Source organism: Falco punctatus (assembly GCF_963210335.1).
Source record: "Falco punctatus genome assembly, chromosome: 4".
NCBI lineage: Eukaryota > Metazoa > Chordata > Aves > Falconiformes > Falconidae > Falco > Falco punctatus.
Window position 1 is genome coordinate 76,666,102 of NC_137583.1, and position 23,964 is coordinate 76,690,065.

At 37.0% G+C, this 23,964-nt stretch overlaps 1 protein-coding gene across 4 annotated transcripts in view; it reads left to right on the forward strand.

The window, feature by feature from the left end:
• The window catches only part of VPS50 (VPS50 subunit of EARP/GARPII complex), a 93,086-nt gene extending 69,877 nt beyond the window's left edge, over positions 1–23,209 (forward strand). For 3 of the 4 annotated variants that reach the window (XM_080383777.1, XM_080383779.1, XM_080383778.1), the window contains 7 exons: positions 1,925–2,005; positions 13,778–13,926; positions 14,999–15,095; positions 15,236–15,394; positions 17,793–17,914; positions 20,867–21,056; positions 22,453–23,209. In XM_080383777.1, the coding sequence (XP_080239903.1) occupies positions 1,925–2,005; positions 13,778–13,926; positions 14,999–15,095; positions 15,236–15,394; positions 17,793–17,914; positions 20,867–21,056; positions 22,453–22,572 (918 nt within the window). In that variant the 3' untranslated portion in view covers positions 22,573–23,209. Of the gene's footprint in view, positions 1–1,924; positions 2,006–13,777; positions 13,927–14,998; positions 15,096–15,235; positions 15,395–17,792; positions 17,915–20,866; positions 21,057–22,452 lie in introns of those variants that run through there. The other variant, XM_080383780.1, reaches the window with a different exon arrangement.
• Positions 23,210–23,964: the final 755 nt, after the last annotated feature.

Here is a 23,964-nt window from a genome sequence, read left to right on the forward strand (position 1 = left end):
TTTTTTTTCATAAGACATAATTTGTAAACCAATGACCATTTTAATGGAAAACTCTTTTTTTAAGTGTAAGGGGTTATGTAGAATTGGTGATGAGTAAAATCATTCTGTAAATTGTCTAATGTGGCTTACTAGCCTTACTAGGTCATCAATTTGTGGGATTTAATTGTCTACTATTTTGCAAGCAAAGCAGTTGTACTGATGAGTGACATGCTCAGTGTGAAGTCATGTGGAAGAGTGCTGAAAGCAATCTTTTTGGGGTTTTGTTTGTTTGTTCAATTTTTCCCTCCCCTTATACATATGGATGCTCAATTCTGACTTCAGTCTGTAACTGGTTGCCTGATAAATCTGAAGTTCTTGATATGCTGTGTTTCATGGGAATTTAACTTTGGTTTAAAATTCCTTTTCATTCAGTATGTTTCAAATGTGAAATTTGTCATTTTTAAACAAAGAAATATATCATTACAGAATAAGTGAGTGAAAGTTACTGATAGCTATTGAAAGTAATTGAAAGGCAGAAAGAGAAAGAATTAATGGCACATTGTGTGCTGTGTAGTTTTGATGGTGCAGGTGCAAGTTTCTTAAAATTAATGGCTGAAACTTGCAAATATACTTTTAAATATATATATGTGTACACTTTATTTTTTTTCCTTTAAGCAGGCTTTTTTTCTGTTTGTTCTTAACTAACAGGAAGAACAGCCAGTCTTAGTTTTGCAGTCCTTATGGCCATATCTTGAAAAACAACTGTATGAAGTTAAGGAGGAATAAAAGATAATTTGGAAAATTAAGGATGTGTTTCTTAAAGGCTTAAAGTCAGATGTAAATTTTCATTGAATATATAGGAGGTTTGGGGCAGATAGACAACATCTTAAGTCAGAAACATTAGATGCGCTAAATGGGGACCTAAATTATACTGGTTTGTATTTAAAAGGAGCGAAGATGACATGAACTTCTAACAGTTCCTTCCCTGATTTAGTGCACTGAAAGGCAGTTTCTATATATAGAAAAATATATATCTCTATATTGTCAATATATAATATAGACTTATATATCATCCATATTATATATATTATATCATATATTATCTATATATAGTCTAATAATACAGTATGCAACAGTGCTTTAAATATTGTTCAGTGAATTGCCTTTTGGTGCGAATCACATACCAGAATTGTGTTCAAATACTTCCAGGCTCCTGACATAAATGTGAGCCTCTTAGCTGTCACATTTCCACTTCCTTTGTTGTGTTGGTTTGTTCTTTGTTTTTTTTTTATTTAAAAGTAGAAGATAAGTAGCTATAATAATTATGCATATTCCATCAGAGCCTCAGCTGGTATATGCATTGCATTTGCCAGGAAATCAGTGTAGCTATATTGATTTATCCCAGTTAAACATCTGCTCCATAATACTTCTTGAGCGATGAACGTGAAGATGGCACATTTCTCAGCTAGATCTTTATAAGCATTAAATAATAATTACTTTTATAAAAATCAATGGATATAATTTTACATATGCAAGTTAGATATTTAATAAAGAATTACAAGAAATTTTGTAGCTTGAGAGAGAAGTCAAGACAATTTGACTTGGATGTGGTGTGCGTGCAAGTCTTAATGGGGGCATCGTGGTGCGCCATTCTGGGCACCCAAATGAGAATATCTAGTCTTGCACCCAAATACAGTATTGTAACAATAAAGGATACTGGTTGTTTGTTGGTGCAAATGGTAAGCTGTCATCTTCATGAAAGGTACTTGGATCTCTATTCACACTGGTGCAGTGTTGAGTGCCATCACCTCTGTTGATTTTCTTTTCACTTTGTAGGGTTGTGAATTGTAGCTCTTGTTTACAAACTGAAGTTTTGCTGTATCACTGTAAAGTTTAAACCGAAGAATTTTCCTTTCCCAGCTTAAATAGACTGTATTTCTTCCAGTTTGAATCGACAGGACTGGGCCTCAGTAGCAGCAGATTGCGCACCACACTGAACAGAATCCAGGAGAGTCTGATTGATCTGGTAAGTACCTGGATTTTGTTAATGCTCAGTGTAATAGAGGTGGTGTAAGAAATTTAGGAATTGTATTTCATTGTGGCTTTCAGATTTTTATCTCTTTGTATTCAGTGTCTGTAATGACAAAGACTTAGTTTTGTGGCGTATCATGATGTAGGTATCATCGTTTATAAAAAAGACCTCAAAACCAACACAATAGATGACTAATTTTTCTTCAGTAAAATAGCAAAACATTAAGCCATCCTGAAGATCACTCACCTTACAAGACAATAGAAGTAGTATACTAAATCCTTTGTTAAGTTATTTCTGAATTGTGGGGAAATTTCCCTGACCTATTTTATAGATTATATCCTGTTGGGCACTTCATGAGGTATTTTTCAAAATGTGAAAAGTAAATATAGTGTGAGTGTCAAACTGGTAATCGATTATTGTCCTTCACATCACATAACAAAGGGTAAACAGGAGATTACAAATAGATTTTGTGGATTCAACTGAGCAGGAGAGTTTATAAAGAAATACTGCTAAGAACTACACAAAAAATGGAAATTTGAAATTCTTTCTTTCCACCTAACTATAAAACCCTTGAGACACTATGAAGAAATGTCCTAAGAGTATCATAAATAGCTTGTATAGTAGTTAATACCATGGATGCTGCAGGAAGGATATATTTTCTAAGGCTTCTACCTTAGAAAGAAGACAGATGTTCTACTCTGACTTTCACGAGGATTTGGCACTCCACATTATTGTACTTCGTGCCTTTTTTAATTATTTGAAGTACTATACCAAATCCTAAGCTGTTTGAGAGAACCTTCTTAGAGGATTTTGGAGCCATTTCTTATAGAGTCAGTAGAGGGAGCCTAAGACACTAATAACAATAACCCCAGGCAGCTTTTAATAAAACAGGAAAAGAAAGGCTACTCATTTTGATACTCACCTCAAAGGCAGTGTATTCAGACAGAAAAATTAATTCTAGGAAGATGTTGCAAATGAATCAGTTAAAGATTATGGAAAATGGCAAGCTACAGTGGGAATTTTTTAAACTTACTCTTTAGTCACCGTTCCTCACAGTGCTTTACAGCCTTGAATTTTTTTATCAGTCAAATTAATTTTAAAACAATAATTCCTAGGAGTAAATTGGAAAAATAACAACACTTCTTCTTCCTCAGTCATTTAACAGTGTTGTTACAGATCATGTGTCAATTGAAATTAATAGCAGTGTTCCATGCAAGATTTGAAAGGAGGAAGAAATCTTAGCTGACTGCTATTAACTTAAAGGCATTCTGTGAATTTTATTAGTATCTTGTGAACTATGCTGGTCCCATACTATGAACGGAAATTTTTCGATTTTTTTTCTTACCCAGAAGACTTTGATTCATGAGGATTTTGATTGTTTGCTTATTTCTAAGAGTTTGTGAAAGTCGAGATAAACTTTACTGTGTCAAATGGGTATTTTTCATGATTGTATGGACTGTTTTGGACTACTCTCAAAATTCTCCTCTCATCTTAGATTATTCTAAATTACTTTCTGAAAACATTCATGTTTGTGTTGTGTCGCTCAGTCTCATGCCCTGTTGGGAATTTTGGGTTTTTTGCATTGTCTTCTATACATGGTATCTTTATTAAGGGCTATCATTTCTGTTACGTTTCAGTTCCTGATGGCAGCATCTTTCAGTTCCTGATGGCAGCATCTTTCAATGTTTTATTTTTGTAGAGATTGTCTGAATCTGATAGTTCTGAATCTATGACTAAGGCTGTGCCGGAATTGCATGTAGATCAGAACAGTTCCTTTAAACTGTCAGTGCTTGTGAAGGTTGAGCTCTCTGATCTATGTCAAGACTCCTTAGTAATTTAGACTGGATTATTCCTAGCTTTTCTCTTGGACTTTGTCCATTCCTTTTTTGGGATACCAAGTTGATGAAGGCCTATTACTCATTGTCAGGAGTTAGAGGAATAATTGAAGGATTTAAAGGCCATCTCCTCCAGCTTTTTGTAGACGTTCTGTAGTTTCTGTTTGGGATTGAATTAGTGCTGTCTAGTTTATACCAGACAACTTTTCAGGATGCTACTTTTATTATTATTCAGCTGAATTTTAAGCTTCCTTTGTGAAGTAAAAAGGAAAGTGGAAGGGGAATTCCATTTCTGGCAAGGTAAAGTTGAGCTGCACTTAACATTCTTTCTCGCATCTTTGTAGCATCTTCAGTATGAAGAGTATGGAGGTCGCTTGGAGGCGTTTCCTGTAGCTTCTTATGGAGTTGCTCTATTCTAAGTTTATTGCAGTGCAAGAAATGTCTGCCTCTCTAACATATACTGTACTTGCAGTATACTAATCGTACTTGAGAGAGAAGTTCAGTCTTGGTTTTCATTTGGACCACTGAGACACAAAGAGTTGAGTTTCTGACTCATGGCCACTGAGCCAAAGGGCTGCAGTTATTTAAAGCGCTTCCTCTCCTCTTCCCTGCATCCCTCCTCATGTATCACATACCCCCTGCTTCTGCTGGATGGTCCTTGTTCCCTCTGAGCAGTACTTAGCTATAGCTGAATCACTTCTCTGCTGTTTTGCAATCTAATACTTCATAGCAAAGCCAACTGTACTTCATAAACCGCAGCAAATCCACCTGCAGTTTAGATTAATGTTTTAGGCTGTGAACACGAAATAGCTGAGATAGGAACATGTGTTCAGTTGTGTTAACTTCACTGCAGGGCAATAATGTGACACCTCAGCTGGGATACCTATTATTCAACGTCTGTATGCTGCCCAAAAACGTATATAATAAAAGTAATTATTCTAAACAAAAAAGCTCCAAATAATAAAGAACCACCAAACCTGACCACTTCAGCTGGAAGTAAATGTGCCATTGCTCCTTGTATTTATGACACAAAACTGTATTTGTAATTTGCATTTTTTTTAATGTGGATGTTTTGTATGACATAATCAAAATGACGATGATGAAGGGACTTAATTCTTTACAAGACTGAGCAAGCATGTTCTTTAGGTGCTACTGCTTTAAATATGCTTCCTGTTTCAAATTGTTATACGAATAATGAGATTTTGTCCAGCTATGGCTTTTGTTAATCTCTGCACTGCTAATATAGATGCTGGTTTACATACATTCTGAAATTTCTTTTGTTATAAAAATGAAATAGTTTTAGTTAAAAATAAATAAAGAGCCTACTGATTAGTGAAACTGTCTTTATTTGCTTTCTTATAGTAAGTTAGGTGGAAGTGCTGGGAGCTTACAGTGATTGAGTAACCAGTTTTCTGTGTCTAAGCTACTTTGCCTTAATGAAATACTTGTGGACTAAGTCAGAAGTATAAAAAAATACAAGCACTTTGAGTATTTGTTTTAAAGTAGATTAGGGTGCAGTTTCCTTTCTGAGAGGTAAGAGGACTGTATGATTCTCAAAAATTCGTTTGGCTACATTGTACTGAACTTCATATATGTATCTGAACTTCATATTCAGCCTTTCCACAGGTAGTACAGAACAGCTTCACTACAGAATTCTGCTGTACAGCAGCTTCAGAGCTAGTAATTTGAAACCCCTAGAAATAGCACTCTACAAGCTGTTTTTCATTCATACCAGCAGGATGTATTAAAAGGAAAACACAAAGATGAGTGAAATGGGGAGGAAGAACTGCTATTGTTTCAGCCTTGCTATAATGCTAAGGTGCCTTTTTGATGAGGCTAAATACATTGAAACAAGTGCCAGTTTCTGAGCTGCCTGTGTCTTCTCACTGACAGTTCCCCTGAGTGGGGTATGTAGAGTTACCTACACACATTTGATCCTTGTGTTTGTCATTTCTAACAGAAATGTGTTTTTTGCAATAGTAATGATGTTCATAGTAGTTCACTGAGACCAGTAAGCCCCCAGGTAGGTATAAGACATCAGTCGGATTGATGTAGTGTATGATAACTGGTGATTTGGAAGGGAGGCTTCTACTTCGGACTCCTTGCTTTATCTACCTCTAAGCAGCTTCCTTATCTTCATAAAATGTAATGTAGTCGTGATACTGCCATTTCCTAAGTGTTGCTTGTGAATGTCCTGTGTATGCAAATAGCTGCTTTGAGTGATACTCCTGCTTCCAAAAATGATATTTTTGGGGGCAAATAACCATGGAATAGTCATAAATATTTCATTGCAAACTGGCTTGCTCAAGTATTTAGAATGATGTTTGTTAGAGTTACTGTGCCTTACAGCAGCAGAAAATAAATCACTGCAGTGAAGTGTATAAGCATTGCAATGCCATGTATAGAAGAGTAGATGGAAGGAATCACTGGTATAAAGAAGTATTGGTTAATGTATTTTAGATTCTGTCTTTTGGGCTTTTTCCCCATAAAGTATATGTCTTTTGGCAGAGACAGCAGAGATTGATGGTGCAGAGATGGAAAAACAGATTTTTCAGCTGTTCAAATAAGATAGAGAGCAATGGGAGGAACATTTGGGTTTTTTGTTCTTCATGCCTGACTTTCCAACCTATTTTGTCTTTGATCCTTTGATGCCATGGAATGCTACGGTTCAGTTACATTAGTCCCGGTTCTGGAAACAATGTCACAGCACAGTCCTGCACTACTTTAGTGTGGACATGTACTGTGTTATGTCCCGGTTTGGCATACCAATGGCAAACTTTGGAGTGGAATTACTTGACGTGGCAGTGCCTAGCACAGGGTGCTGCTCCTAATAGACATAACCAAGCTCCTCACTGAAACGGTAGCTGTGAACTGTGATTCTTGGTGAGGTTTTGTTTGGTTGGAGGTAATTCCTGCAAGTTTTACAATCCTTGCTTGGTCTCCTGTCCCTTCAAATGAGGAAAAAAAAAAGAAGAAAAAAAAAAAAAGAGAAAACAATTTGTGGGTTTTTTTTTTTTCTTCCTCTCTTTGAAAGGTGTACAGCAGCATACATAATAGCAATGCTTAAGATAGGTGAATTGCTTGTCAAGGAAAGGGAAGTCTGTGTATTCAAAAGAAGTTCTGACATGACAAGCATTTTGAAAATATGCTAGGATTTCAGCAGCTTCCTCACCTTATTCATTTAGAGCTCTTTGTACAAGTTGTTTGTTTGTTTGACTATATTACCTAAGTAGACTGGAATGATTTACTGAAGTTTTCTAGCTTACTACTTTGAATAAATTTCTGGGTGTTGGCAATTGCTTTGTCTGTCTTTGGGCAGTCACTGAGCCATCTCGTTTTAGTCACTTCAGACTCTTCTTGCTGGGCACCCAAAACTGGGGCTGATTCTTAGTCCCGGAGGAGTGCAGGTGTCCACAGAGTCACAGCTGAGCACCTGGGAACCGGCAGCAGCTCCTCCTGAAAATCTTCCTTTGGATAAGAAAAATGCCACAGTAAAAATGTGTGGGAGCGGACCAGATTCCCTTACATGTTTTTGTAAGGGAGTGGTTCAGGTTCCCAGAGGTGTGACAGCGGGTGTGCTTTTCTGTGCTTAATGACTCATTCTCCCAGTTGTCTGTCAGTACACACCGATTCCTGATAAAGGCCTTGTTGCATTAGGTTAGACATCGTAAATAAACTTGCTGACTTTTGGTAATTTTTTTGTGCAAAAAGTCTGCCATTTAACTTTGAACACTCAGAAATAAATGAAATGCAAAGATGCCAGAAATTTCTGTGCAGATTTTATTGAGCTCTGTTACTAAAGTCAGTAGGAGTGACCCAGCTGAGATCTGGGACATGCTTGTTTCGTGTCAAAGAGCACGGAGGATCCACACACTTGAAACTGGAAATCTCATGCCTACTGCAAGGCAATGCTGATCAGCTCAGCCCTGGGGCAAGTGTGGGGTGTGTGCATTGTAAGTGTTGGAAAGCTTGGGGATCCATTGCATGGCACTTCATAACGCTGTAAAGGTATCACTTGCCTGCAAAGAATTGTAAGTAAACAGAAAATTAATAGCATGGCTTCTCAAGATGGTTTGTTGTTTTGTTTTTAATGATCTGCTCTCTCAACGTGCATTGAGCGGTGAACATTGTGGTAGCTTACGTTGTTTACTTTTGATTTGGTTTCTGAAGAGCTGAGTCAGACCTGCTTTGTAAGATTTGTGCCACTTAGCAAGAAAATACTAATCTTTCAACTTAAAACGTAGTAGGGGTATTGAATACCATTTTTAAACCTTGACATATTTACATGGTATTCAAAAAGTACTGTGAACCTTGAATGCAAGGTACTTTTACAGTTAGCTTTACCTGTCATTTTCAGCATCAAGTTTCAAGAACTATTAAGGATGTGTAAATTTAAGGGGGAGGGAAACAACTTGTTGCTTTCAGTACATTTCTTCTAATTAAAAATTCTTGAATATTAAGCAACTAATTGGAGTTAATTGAGCTACTTTCAGACAGCCTTTGATGACAATAAGGGGTTACGTTTTCTTAAATCAGTTTCTTTTCTTGTACTTTATGCTTATCACATTACAGAAACTATAAATTACAGTTTTAGAAACAGATGATAGAGCTATCCTGTCTTAGGTAAACATTTGGAGTCAGTCTGCTTTTCCTCCTCCATCAGCACACATCAAGTTCTTGGTAGTAGTGTCAGCATGTCAGAGCTGCTGCAGACTGTTCGACTGCCAGAGCCTTTTCAGATAGTCTGATTTTTTCCATGCCTTTTGATCATCACTTATTCCTTTAAGATCAGGATTTCTGCAGTAGCATTTAGAAGTATTGCCATTTGCTCATAGCAGAATCAAAACTGAAATTGTTCCTATTGCGTATGTATATTAAATCAAAACAATTCTAAAGCTAAAGTTTTGCACAAAAAGTATTTGGTCAGGAGAAGCTCAGTTTTGAAAAACTGCTGGTTATTAGTGTGATCTGCAGAACACTGTGTGCTGGGGCAAGTTATGGGGTTTACTGTTTTTTGTTTAAAGTTAGTGAAAGTGGATGATTATAATTAATTGTCAACTATCTCCAACATAAATGGCAGATAATAGGTTATTTTAATTATAAGTTCTTCTGGATAGCTGAAATAAATACATGTTTTTGAGCTCATGATGAGATCAGGACCCTTAAAAAACGTCTCTGCATGTCAAACTTTTGACTTAGATAATTAGCTTAGATATTTTATACTTCTAATTTAGGTAATTAGTTTATAGTCTGTTCTTCCCACTAAGATGGAAGGCTTAACAGAGGTTTGCCACTGGATTCAGCCAAACTATGGCAATGAAAATCTTCTCTTGTTACAGAAGACATATTTTTTGGAGGAAGAGATTGAAGGAGAGGTTTATTCCTTATGCAGATAGATGTATTCTTTTTTTCCTTCCTATTCATTGAAGAATTTCTTCTTGGGAGTAAAGAATTGAATGCTAAAGAAAAATACCCAACAATTAATCAAACAATGTCACACTCACACTTATTTGATACCTATTTTTTGCTAAGACATACCTTTCTGTTGTAAAAATGTGTTCTAGATGAAATGTAATTCATAGATACCACATAAAGATAATTCCCAAAGCATACATTATAGCTCATACTACTGTTATTAGAAACCCCTAAAGAGGTAAAGCAGTCATAAGCCTGCTTTAACACTTCTGTATCCTGATGTTTTCAGGCCGATATAGCAAAGCAGCTTTTATAAATTATTGCTAGTTGTGTATGCCACTCGTGTAGCATTAGAAACCTCATTCTTTTCCTATGACAGTATGAGGGAGTTAGACTAAGACTAGGATAACTGAATAGAAGAGACCCACTGTCTGCACAGAATGCTGGTTAAGCTGTACAGCTGTACCCACTACAGTTGATTTGGTTATTGTTCAGATAAGTTTGGAGCTTTTGATGAAACCTTTTAGGTGTTTCTGTATTGTTGTTGTTTTTTTAAACACTCTGGGGTTTTATTTTGTTTGGCAAGACAGGAGAAAAGTATCTTGTAGTTTGCATCTGTTTGACGTGTACCTTGAAATCATTTTATCAAATCTGTATTTTGCCCCGTTTGCTTACAAGGATTGTATGTGAGCTGTAATAACTCTTAGATATATCGCAATTCTGCTTTATTGGCAAGACCTGCTACTCTGGTGCAGAGAAAAGCTGAACAAGTTTGTTCTGCTTTGGTATTGCTCTCTGCATGTTTGATGTTGGGTGCTACTGTATGTTCTCAGTGTAACTTGACGCTTGAAATTAAAGTTGGGCTGGCTGCTATGTAATTTCCTGGCTTCTGTTCTCCTCCTCCTCCTCTTGAGATGGAACTTGTTTTGCCCACTTTCAGTTTTAGGAGAATTTACCTGTTCTCCATGTGTACTCAAAGGGAATCTCTGACAACAGATTGTCTTGCAGATTTTCTTGTATTACTGGAAGGGTTAATTTTAACAAGTCTAGTCCATTGCAAAACATCTCATTTCTTTAAATAGTATGTAGCCTTTTTTCCTGTTCCAGCCTGTATGTTTTGTCCCTTTATTGCTTCTTTCAGTCATTTGATCATTTCTGTTAATGAAGGCTGGAGGAAAAACCACATGCATCACTGAAGCCCTTTCAGGACGATCTTGTGCTTTTCACTGCCAGTCCTTGGGCTTCCTTTTTGCTGTCAACATGCTTTTGCAGTACCTGCTTTTTAGAACAAGTTGGGGGAATGAAATGCTCATACTGTGTTTAACAAGTATATTTGAACCAGAGTTTGACTCTCTGGTTGAACCCCAGCATATCTTTGACTTAGCCAGTTGTCTCATGTACGTTTTGTGTCTTCGGGTGCAACACCATTTCAGCATTTAAAAGGTTCACAAGGTATTTACCTTCATGGGAAATAGGCAGGTAGAAAACAAACTGTTTAAAATGTATCTCAAGTGACAGGCAACTTTGAAGTATGATAAATACAAAATAAGTCTTTATAATATTTGAGTTTTGCATAATTTGTGATCAGTCTTTGAAGGAAACAAGTCCTCACCACTGATACTCTTCTCCCAGCTCTGTGGCTCGCTGTCTCTCCTAAGAATAAAGAATTGGGTGGTGGACTGTGGGTTCAATTTTTTTTTTTATCATGTATAAACATTTCAAAGCTTCTCATATTTTTTTTTTTTTAGTTTGATTTTGTTTTTTTTGAGAATGACATGAAGTGAAAGAGAAAAAGAGAAGTCAGATAAGAGTGGATTTTGATAATAATCAATGGTGTCTTTGGCTTAGTATTTGTAGAGAATTGGCCATTATGCCTAGATGATTAGATGTTACTGCCCGTGTGCAGTATTCTTGTGGATGTGCTAGGCAGGTATCTTCAGAGCTGCCTGAAAGAGGTTACATGAGTTTTAACAAATGTCCAGGCCTTTTTGGCTTGCTTATCCATTCTGATAGACTCAGCAGAATGCAAGCTTCATGTTATTGTGAGATGTCTGGGCAGTTTAATCGCAGATTTATCTGGGTGAATGTGAACACAGATCAGAGCAAAGAAAATTCATTTTTCAAATAACATAGTATCATGGCTAGCCTTTACAATCATTCCCATGCTCAGTGCAACTGTATCTGATAGCATTTACCATGAACTGCATTTAGAAGTTTTGTCTTCTTCTCATTGATGTATTTCTGCGAGATCTTTTAGTGCTACAAATGATGTGTTGAAGGTATTGCTCAGTCAGAAGTCTTTGATTATTTTTTTTTTAATGTCAGAATTTCTGTGAGGATCCTTCGAGGTTCCCTGCTTTATCTGCATTCTTCTTCTGTAACATATTACAGTAATTTTTTTAGAGGTCTGAAGATACTTTCCTCACCCTTGATAGTGAGAATGCAGCTTTCCCAGTCTGTGCTTTATTCCATCTGCTGTAGCCCATTTTTATGTTTGTGTTTAATGTCTTTGGGAGACACAGAACTGAAAGAGCCTTTCTGATTTAGCAGATCCACCCCCTTCTTGCCTTGGGCTGTCACATCACAGGAGGCAACTGTCAACTAAAATTCAAGATAGCTAAAGTGGAACTTGTGATCTTTTTGTTCCTCCACACCTCAAACCATTTTTAATAGCTTGGACACTGTTGTCTTATGTTCTTAACGTCACTTTTGGCTTGGCTTTTATCCAAGCAGTAAACACATTTTGGTGCTGCTTTGTCTATAGCAGCAAAGTTTTGATCTTTCTGTTTATTCTGTGTCACTTAAATTCTCACCAAGTCCTTACACATTTTGACATTATCAGTTTTTGCATGCCCTGCCTTTAACTGCTGCAGGATAACCGCAATGGTTCTGTCAGATATTTTGCGACCAGAATAATCTCCCTGTTGTTTTTCACCTGATCATCTGTACAGTACCTTTTCTCTTGGTTTTTCAAGATCTACAATGCATATTCCTTCCATATCTAAATCTTGATATTTAGAATGAGTTAGGTTACCACTTAGTTCTGTCAGTGTTTCTAGTGCTCACTGCTGTCCTTTTCTTCCTAGGCAAAACTGTCTGAAAAACATGTGAATAACAATTACTCAATTTCATGTCACTCCTCACAGTTGTGCTGTGCTATGAAGCCTAGAAGATGCTTCTGATGACTGTTGTCAGCTTAAGTCTGTTTTTCTTCCTCCTTCGTTAGTTATTTTACTGCAATGTCCTCTCAATTTATTTGTATCTCCAATTGTTAAAAAACCCCCACAAAACAAAACACAGACTGCAGACCTGCTTTGTTTATTACAGTGTTTTTGGCTTCATCTTTGTCCAGTTTTACAGCAGCCAGAGAATTAGGCTAATTCGTTTTTTGAGTCCAACCATAAATGTAATGTTTAAGCAGTTGACCTTGCTTTTGTAGAAATTATTTTTACCATTTGTCACTCTGTTATGGCCCAAATTTATTTTCATTCCATACACGCTGATATGTTGTAGCACCTGTCTGGCCACAGAGTTTCTATCCCCAGGGTCATCGAAGGCTTTTATTTATGAAATCAGTGCCATATCATGCCTACCTTCTTTATCTGTTCTGGGTTCTATGTCACCTTTGTTTTGCAGCATTTGTTATATTTTTGTAGCCTGTGGGCAAACAGTAAGCAAGATATGAGTAATTAATCTAAAGCTGTAACTATGTTTATGTTTTCGTGTCCTGATATGGTTTGGGCAAATAGCTAAGCTTCAGTGGGTGTGCTGTTTATATACCTACTTAGACCAATATGATAGGTCTGGGAATTCCTTCTGTGATTCCTCATCTAGCTGTAACTTGTACTTACATTCCTGAAATGTAGAGGTGGGTCGTGTATCTGCCCCCACTGTTGGTTTTTTTTTTGTTTGGTTTTTTTTTTTTCTGTTGTTTTGGTGGGGGTTTTTTCAAGTTTGCAACCAGGCACTGGTGTAACCTGTTTCTTAGTACAGATTCTTTTCCTGCACTGTGAATATTTCCTTGTTTTCTGCAGTAGAAATGTCTGCGGGATAGAAGTTTTCATGGAATGACCACTTGTTTAAAAACATCATTTGTATTTTACTTAAGTTGGCTGCAGCTCTCATAAGCAGTAAAGCCCATACATAAGTAATATTCCTTTGATTTGTCTCCTTATGTGGTTGCTGTCAGATTGAAGATACTGTTTCTAACAATGAGAAGTCAGTCTTCCAGTAGGCAGTTGGGCTAAAGCTTGTATGGGCATTAAGGTGTAATAAGAAGTTTGTTCTCTGCCTTCCCCCCCCCGAGATAGGTATTGATCAACATGATATTTTTTTTCATCTGTACACCACACTGTTCAAAGAGAAAACTCTGTGGTTGTCTTTTGATTCAGGCTTGATTCAAATAATACGTTAGAATTAGAAACATTCTTTCATCTTACCTGTTATCTGGAACTGCTCAGCTGGAGCAATTCTTGCTGATTTTGTGGGTTTTCATTTGTTTAATTCTTTGTTTTAGGACGTGTCTGCTGATCCTGCAGGAACTCTCACAGCTGCTGAAGAGAGAAAGGAGAAGGTGCCAAGCCCACATCTCAGTCATCTCGTAGTTTTGACATCTGGCAATTCATTGTATGGTTTGGCAGAGAGAGTGGTGGCCACGGAATCCTTGTAGGTTATTTACTGTACACTGCATTTTGTGGTCACTGGAAGCTATGGATTGTGTGAGATAGTGATTAAAAGCCAAAACCTTCTTGAGAAGTCAAAGATTCCTACCTGTCAATGTAATTTTAAATATGAGCGATAGAGGTATTTTCTTAGCTAAACTAGTGGGACCTAACCATGTGGTCTAACCACTTGCAAGCACAAGCAATGAAATTTTACTACAGCTAGTCCAGTAGTTTGTGACAGTACAAGGTCAAATCTAACAGGAAAAAGGTTTGAAATTGGAGGCCAATGGGAATATTTAATCTCTATGGTTCATTTAAACCTTATATTAAGTACTCGAATGGTGATGGCTGAGACTGAAAACTGTTTAGTTGGTATTGGTTTAACTTTGACTGCAATGTTCTTTTCAACGGGTGGAAGTCTACCTTTGAAGAAGAGATCATAATAAGCAAGTAACACAAAACTTAAAAGTGTTTATCTGGTCAGAATAATGGTAAGAGCCAGATAAGAATTACTTTTTGCCCACACAAGCTGAAACTCAAAGATCCGAAGTTCATTTTTAAAATGTATTTTCAAAGGAGCTTATTTTCTTTTGCCTTCATTTATGCTTAGTTAAAAATGTATTACTTTGTTATGCCTCTTATTCTATCTTTTAAAGATTCCCTAGTAAGTAAGTAATCGGGAATGTTATTTTGGAATTCTGACAGGGATTTATTAATTTTAATATTGAATGCCCTGTAGTATGGAAATTATGGAACACTTGTCTGCTGACTTTAGTAGACTTTGGATCAGACTTTTGCAGTGTATCCTGAGTAAAACAGAAATATGAATTGTTGATATTCAAGCCCTAGTCTCTTTATTCAAGCATTTTCTTGTTTGCAATAGTATTTTAAAATTGTCAGACTTGGGAGTGCTTGTTGATATGCTGGCATGAACTGATACGGTTCTTCTCAGTTCTAAATTTTCGAAGGTTACGTATCATTACTGCCAAATAAGTCAGCTGTAGAGTAGAAGCTGTGTAGAGACATGCCAAATGTTGCATTTAGTTAACAGTAAATTTTCCTTGCTTTCAAAGGGTATTTCTGGCTGAGCAGTTTGAGTTTCTTCAGCCTCATCTTGATGCAGTGATGCCAGCTGCCAAGAAGCCTTTTCTTCAGCAGTTCTATTCTCAGGTCAGAATTGTATAATTCACAGCTGATTTTTAAATGGAAGATTTGAAACATGTACAATACGGTGCAAATAGTTGCACATCATAGTTATATATTATTATCAGAAATTTACTGAATTGAATTTTTTTTGTATTCTGTTTCAGACAGTGTCAACTGCCAGTGAACTACGTAAACCAGTTTATTGGATTGTTGCTGCTAAAGCCATTGATTATGAACAAATGCTACTTCTTATGGCTAATGTGAAATGGGATGTGAAGGAAATCATGTCACAACACAATATATATGTAGATGCTCTTTTAAAGGTGAATAATTTCTGGGAAACAATGTGCTAGATTTTATAAAAACTAGTTTTTTAAGTTACTGTAATACTTCACTAAAACTGTTAACATAGCATGGTTAGAGCAATACAGCATCCTGACACATGGTAAACTATTATAAGGAGGTCTGTCCGGAATTTTCATTACTCTTGTTGCTGGCAGATTGTTTTCAGTGATGATTTTTTGACTACGTGGCAGATGAAAATGACCACAAAGATTTAAGGAGTTTTATGTCTAAATCTGGAATGGTAGATAAAAGTGTAGTAAACGGAGTAACATTGAGGAAAATCAAGCCTTAACAAAGGCTATTTGCTGTTTTGTGCCATTTTAGCAGTTATCTCTGAGATGTATGGTAAGGCTTATAGGTCAAACCAGCACCAAAAGTGATCATGCACTATCTAATTGAATTGCTGTATTTGGAAGTTGGCATCTGAAAAAGAAGGTAAAAGGGAAGTTAGTCACCCAGCTTCTCAGTTGCATTCAGTAGAAGCGGTTATACAATTGCTGTGTCTTACGACATACAGAAGCAGTTCTTGGGAGAATCCCTCTCTCTTCCTTCTATATATGTCTTAACGGTGTTTCTAAAGGTCTTTAGAAGGAAGTTTTGGCAGTGGTAAAACTATACTAATTGTTACAGAGAAACTGAAAGTTTCATTTTGAAGAAAGTTATGCATCTGTAATGAATAACAATTTTGTTTACAGCTTTGTACTTTGTAGCTGTTCTCTGCTTTAAAAAAAATAAATCCAAGCAAAGAAGGGAGAATCTAATAGAGGATATATCATTGCACTGATTTTAACTGAATCTTTGTGGTTACCCTTCTTTATGCTGCCATGGCTTTTTGAAATCAGTTTGTACTTAAAATATTTGGTCTGTGCCGTAGAACGTTTTCCTTCTGTGAGAGTGCAACTGCTGATGAATCTGCTTTAGGAAATTAGGACTAATACCATTTCTGGCCTCCACATTATCTAAATAATAATAGTTGCTACAGAAGCTTTTAGATTATTGCTAAGCAATTAGTGATTTGCTGTGAACCCTGGGACTCCAGGACTGAAGATGTAAGCGCAGTGTTTAATGTAATAACCAATTACTTTTAGCCATGTGCACACATATGTAAAGTTCTATACTCAGTATGCATGGAAGCAGATAAAGTGGGGAAAGGCTATTGTTCAAGAAATTAATTATCACAGAGCACTGGGCATTTTCAGAAGACTGAGTTGTATGCCGGTGTCCTGGTTTCAGCTGGGATAGAGTTAATTTTCTTCTTAGTAGCACGACACTGTGGTACCCTGCTTCCTCTTGCCAAATCCCTCTTTCAGAAATTTTGTGTTAAACACCAATTATTTGGTCAGATAGTAGGTTAAATGGATTACTGAGATTCCCTTCTGATTTTCTTCGCTTACTGATTTTTTTTTTTTTTTTTATGGAGGGCAAAAAAGGAGGGGGGTGGGGGGATGTGGAGAGAAGAAAAAACAACTAGATTAACAGTCATGGAATGAAAGCGCTTTGTTGGACAAGTACGATCTTAATAGGTTACAGTACAAACTGCTTTTGCTAGTTACAGAGACCAGTTCATTATCGGTCTGCTTTATATTTAAGTCATTTGCTACTTTTTTTTTTTTTTAATGATAGAGGTGTTAGTCACTGGCAGCAGACTTCTATTTCACTTCATGTAAGTCACAACATTATTTTAGCAGTAATTATATTCAGTTATGACTGGTTTGTCACTCAAAGGAACAGCTCAAATCCATCCAGGCCATTAATTTTTCAGGTGGAAACAGGTGCCTTCCCTCAACCTGAACTGTTACCCAGCGCTGCAGTATGCTCCTGAACAGTTAGATTTGGACTCTTTTCAGTGGATGCGCTCAGCATCTTTTAAAGCACTGGGGAACTATCTGATGTTAAATGTTGATGAATAAAAAGTGATTACAGTATTTCTGAGCTTCTTGGAAAGCTGATATGATGGGTATTTAGAGGGATAAAGAGGTCATCACTGGGTTTTATTAGTGACTGTATATTGACTTTAACAAAGTTAAAGATGAATTTAGGGAGTGAGGCAATGAAAATGGCATTTGAAAGATTAGCTTAGTTAATTTTCAGAGGTTCTACAGAGAACTACACCTCTGGGGAGCAGAGCAGTATTTCCTTTTTTAAAAAAAATTACTGAGGTGATGTTGCGAATGACATTCTAGAAAGTGATGTGCTTTCTACTTTACCCATTAAGTTTGTCTCTGCAGTCTGTGCCTACTAAACTTCTCTGCTTTGCTCTTATTTTCCAGTATTCTCTTTCGTGTGCGTTTCTCATTCTTTGTCATTGTCGCTAGGGGTTTGTAGAGTATCGTCTGTTTTATGCTAAAGGAATAATGATCTTTCATGTTTCATCAGGAATTTGAAGAATATAACAGAAGGTTGAATGAGGTGTCTAAGAGAGTCCGTATTCCACTGCCAGTCTCCAACATCCTTTGGGAGCACTGCATACGCTTGGCAAATAGAACTCTTGTGGAAGGGTAAGTAGTTCATGAAAGTCTTGAATTTGGCTAAATATGTCTATAATGATAACATCTATTTTACAGAATTGGAAGTTCTGATTTTGTAATGCACTGGTAGGATCTTGTTCTTTTGAGAAGCCTAAAAAATACCAAGGCTTAACACAGTTCTTAGCAGTTGTTTCACAGAATCTGGTACAGCATTAAGCCTAAAGGGGATGGCCTTGTACCTAGATACTGCTGAAGAATGACACTGAGTGTTTTATTGAAGCATTTGAAACTACACAGTTCTCTTTCAGACGAGCTCTATCTGAAAATTGCTGCTTCCTGACAGAGCAAAGAAGAAAGTTAAGGTGTAATTGTCAGCATCTCTGTGGTGATGCCATTTGTCTTTGCCAGGAAGAAAGATGGAGTTGTCAACCCTAGCAGTTATCTTAGAGTAGCCATGGAGAAGAATTTTTTCCAAATTCATCAGGAACAGAGAGGTATCTTAGCTGGCTTGGTCAATAAAGGCTCAAGCACCTTAGTCAGGAACTGCTACATCTTGTTCATCCCTCCCACTTAATCAGTGTTCCAGCCTTTTTCAGAGCCAATATTGTAGCCTGAGTATTGTATGTAGTCTTCCACCCACTGCATTTATGTTTTATTTTCTTGTCTCCTTGCTACATATGTCTGGTCTCTCATCACAAGTTCTTCTGCATCATAGAATATGTGCTGTCTTCCACTCCTGTTCCCATATTTCTTTCCTGGTTATCTTTACCCTATGCACTCCCTACTACCTATTTTACTACTTTCTATCCCACTCTCTAGCTGTCTGCTCTAATTTAGGACCTCAACAGCATCCTCCTTCTCCAGATGTTAGCTGTCTATTGAGGATCATCAGCTTCCACTGCTTCCATCAAGCCATCATCCTTAAATTCATGCCTATTTCTTTTCTTGCCATCATCCTTTTGCTCTTTCTTCAGAGACCAATTTCATCTTCACGGAGACTAAATCTAGCCATGACCTCCCTCTGGCTTCTCAGTTTCTTCATGTGACATATGACCCATACAACTATGTTTTCTTTTTGAAATTTTATTTTCTACTTATGCCTCAAATCAAACAAAGTGGAACAAAAGCATCTTTCTTCTCCTGTCCCTGTCCCCTTTTCCTTTCAAGTGGATAACACCAGCAATCACTATCAACCTCTTCTGCCTCAGCCCTTGTGCCTGTCTTGGACTTGTTTCTTTTTTCTTACTTCACAATCTTACTCATTTTTGTGACTTCAGTGTTCACAAACCACTTAATTCTTGGCTCTGAAGTTCATCGTTCATGTGTCTTGCTCCGCACTGTTCACAATTGTGACTTAGCATGAAATTTTCACCTTTACTGTCACCTAAGCATTTCACTGACTGGTCAGAGGGGACTAGGAATACCTTGCTGGTGTGACTTGTCCTGTGTATTTTCTTGGAGCGTAAAAAGCACTCATTATTGTCTCCTCCCAAATATCTGCCTGTAATTTCTCCTTCTTGCCCCGTTCTTTTTCTCACATACCTTGTAGTTTCATTTGCCACTGGGGAAGGGGAAGAAGGGTACTCTGAACAGCTGACTCTCTGAATACCTTCATAACTTCTTTCATCTCTGAATTCCATGAAGGTATGGCATTAAAAGCCACGAAGGAGATGTTTCTGCTCTAGTCAGCCAGTCAACTGCAATTGTTCTCATCAGGCTCTTTGAGTGAAGGTTCATCTTCAGTGCAGTCAGCCATATCCATCATTAAATTTTGCCCTGCCCTGTCTCCTAGTTCTGTGTCCTCTCCTGTTTCCCATCTGGCTTCTTGAAGTACTTCAGTATGTCCTATTAAGCATCGTCATCCAGTCTTCTGAGAAGCTCCAGAGAGCTTGTGTCTTGGTCCTCTCCACTTTTGCCTATGTTATTTCTGCATTTTGCAAACTCTGCATGCTAACTGTAAGGGTGTGATTCTCCTTATTCTAAACCGATCTTGCTGTGTATCTAGTTTCCAGCTGCATATTTCTGCTTCCTTTGCATCAGACCTAATGATGTAGGTATAATAATTAGGATCAACTTCATGAACCAATGGAAGACTGCGCTTGCTCTAAAGTTGGTAGAAGGGAAGAGTGGAATCAGTGGGACAGGATTGTCACTTGTGGCAGCAGCCTGTGGGTGGGCTGGATTAAGTCTATCAAGACACTGTGCCCCAAACCAAAGCTTTTTTATTCCCTGTACACAGCTGAAATTGGCACTGTCCAAGGGCATTGCAGTGTCATTTCCTTGGATCTTGACAAATGCAATGTCATACCCATTTGAAAAACAGCAAAGATAATTTTCCTCATTTGCGGCCTATTACCCCATTGTTATTCTTCCTGGCATTACTCTGCCCTAAGCTTATCTATTGTCTCTTCTTCTTTGAGCTCAAACTTGTCACCAGTTTTCTGTCAATCTGCTCGCATTAAAACATTAACGTCTCACAGAGATTAATTAGCCAGTGCTGCCAACCTTTATCCTCTGTTTGTTGCGGTAGTTGTGCCTTTCTCTAATGCTGCCACTGTTGGTTCAGTGAGCTCCTGGTGACTGTTCCTAAAGCTGCCACATTGCCTGTCAGACTTTGGTGGTCATGAGCACTTGACTAAAGTCACTGTCTAGTGTGGTGATCAGCATTGATTTAGTTTCCTTTAACCCACTTCTAGTAAGTTACTCAATGTAAGATTTTTAGTGGCTTTTGGTGGGGGGTGGCAGTGAGTTTTTTAAGTATCACTGGGTACGATGGGGTTCTGTTCTGTCTGTGGGGCTAAAACATATTATACTAATGCAGATAAAACTTTGCATCAGACATCAGAAGAGTTCTTGTCTGCTTTTAACTGAAAACCATAACTATGTTCCTCCTCAGTGTTAAAGGGCTGTTAAACAACTTTGAGAAGTAAGATTCATTTTTATTTCCTTCTAAGTTTTACTTTCCACGGTTTCACTTTTCAGTTATGCCAATGTAAAGAAGTGCAGTAATGAAGGGCGTGCCTTGATGCAACTGGACTTTCAACAATTCTTAATGAAACTAGAAAAGCTAACAGACATTAGGCCTATTCCAGATAAAGAATTTGTGGAGACCTACATTAAAGCATACTATTTAACAGAAAATGACATGGAACGCTGGATAAAAGAACATAGGGTAAGAGTTATTTGCATTCTTTTACTGCCTGTTGGGAAAATTCACCATGATGACAGAATCATGCTAACTATATATGATCAATGCTTCTCTGTGTTAAAAATTAATATATGCATATATGAATATATTCATTTATTATACGAAGATCTTTATGGGAAGCAGTATAAATATACATGCACAAACACATTTATATGTTCGTTATTAATTATCATACATACTGATTCAACATCTGATGACTGGAAAGGTTAAATAAGCAAGGCACATCTACCTACTGTATCAAAAAGTGTAGAGAACAAGAGCGAAGTGAAGTTGGAAACATTTGTGTGCTGTTCAGAATATGCCAAAATGCACAACTCGATCATCAGGAAGTTAGGTTTGAAATCACACTGTGGAGTTTTACTTTGCCTTTGGGAATAGATTGCTTAAACTAAGCTGTAAGGCACAATGGGTAGGAGTCATTGCTGCTTCTTCCTTCATTTAATAATACTGAATCAGGATCAACATTTCTCTCCAGGTAAGTCTTCATTTGTGTTTTGAAAGCATTTACCGTTCTTTCATGGTAGCACAACCTAACAGTTATAACAGGACTGCGTAAGAAGTAGTCACATGCTGTTGAAGTAAGAAGACTTCTAAAATGTAGCACTTTGAAATCTGTATTTTGGGCTTACTTTAAATCCCACTAGAAATGGATGAAAGAAATGCCTCTAGTAATTTTCTTTGTTTTACCTGGAGCCACAAGAGAGATTGTGAGCTGTTCTTTGGTGACCTACATGGAAAAACGCTTGTTTAAACCTACTGGTGAAAGCTGTATTTTGGATGGTGTTGGTATAAAGGTAGTACTGGCAAATGGGGTGTTTTGACAGGTGTTAAGAATTCTTGTCTTAACATTTTTGCCATTTTTTCCTCCTTTATCATGTACTGAAATTAATATTGTTTGGAGGCCCTGTAGACAGAAGTATTTAGAGGCTTATTGGAAATGAGAAGTCAAAATAAAAAAGATATCAACTTTTGTAATTTTGTTTAGGAAAATGCTTTTATGTTAAAAGCTAATCTCATTAGCATGTATATTTCCTACCATACCTCCCAAAGAATGGAAAATGCGTTAAAAATTGATTTATATAAATATGTATTCACAGAATCACTTTCTGTGAACTCAGTCCAACACTACTAAAGTAAGCATTTTCCATTATAATCTGCCATGTAGCAAAATACAGTTTTGTTCTCTGCCTCAACTATGAAAACTATCCAGACCTGACTTAACTACCACTTTAAATCTCCCTTGTGTACTGACTGCCTCTATCAGTTGAAAAGTCCACAGTGTGTATGTCAGCGTGTTTTAATTTTCTATCTTTGTCTGGTGTGTTACTCTGCCATAACATGATCTGCTTTTATTTGCCAGGAATATTCCACTAAGCAGTTGACCAATCTGGTGAATGTTTGTCTGGGCTCCCACATCAACAAAAAGACAAGACAGAAGCTTCTAGCTGCTATTGATGACATAGACAGGCCTAAAAGATAACTGGAGAGAGCCGCTTCCCTTGTGACTTGTACCTTTTTCTGTTCATGTGAAGCATGCGGACAAACCTCTCGTGGACTAATGACAACCTTCTCTTAAAAAAAATTGTGCATGACCTTTCTTACCAGCATTAGAGACACTGAAGTGGCATAATGTTCTAAAATATGACTTTTCTAATCCATAGAATTCTTTTCTGTTGTATTTCTTTTTTTTTTTTTTTTATTTTGTTTTGTTACTTGCCCTTAGTAAAGGGCCACTGTTTGTCTATCATTGGTGAGCTGTATATTTTGCAAAATTGTATACTGTAAGTAAAATCAAAATCAGAGAGAAATACATTGGCTTAATATATAGTTGATGCTCTTTTTAATAAAAGGGCTACTTGAAAATATGATTTCTTTCTTCCTTGCTTTCACCCTCAGAAATTGTGCTTTATTATGGAACAGTGTAAAATGAAAGGAAATGTACAATATTTGATCAGTGTATCTTGCATGTGGATTAAGAGTGCAGATCAACTAAATACTTCCATGTTAAAGCCTCTCATCTTCATATGTATTTAAAAATGTCTGTTTATTTCAGAATTAATTTAGTCACATCAAAATGATTGACTTAACAAGGTAATAAATACTGTACACTAATATGATATATTTGTGCGACTTTTTTTCCTAATTCAACAACACAAAATGTCATTTACAATAGAATTTACTAATGTTCCCTTCCCTTTTGTCCCTCTGCCAGTCTTCCCTGTTCTGAATCAAAAATGCCAAGGCATAGGAAAAACTTTTTTTGGCTGATGTTTTGGATTGATATAAGATAATCTTATTGTTTCCTGCTCTGCTGTAGATACCCTGAGTGATCCTGAGCAAAGCAAAATTGCTTGGCTGTGTATTTGTCCTAGAAATCGATTTTTCACAGCATCACTGACTTCGCTGAAGTTTTCAGGTTTGCCTTTGGCTTTCAGTATGTAAAGGTTTACATTTTGGTGGGTTTTTTTGATTGCATATTAAACTTGTTGCAGTGCTCCCAGACCTTTTAAATGGTAGCATGCTACCATTGAGCTAATAGGTAAAATAATTTACATGAGCTACAATCCACTAATGGACATGTTAAAATCTCAGTTTCAGGTGCATACTTGCTATTGTACTTCTTAGTCAAACATGAGAGAATCGGGACTTACTGAATGACAACAGTATCTAGTGAAACAGATAGTTGCCCTGTGGAATAATTATAATTGCTCTTTTCTGTAGCTTAATTTCTTCTTCAGCTGTGGACTGGGCACCATTATGTGAGTTCAGTGAAAGCCTGTATACAGTTTTAGAAGAGTGATAGAATTTACATTTTAAATACTGACTGTGCAGTATTCAGCTCCCCTGTTCATCTGTATTTTAAATGAAATAA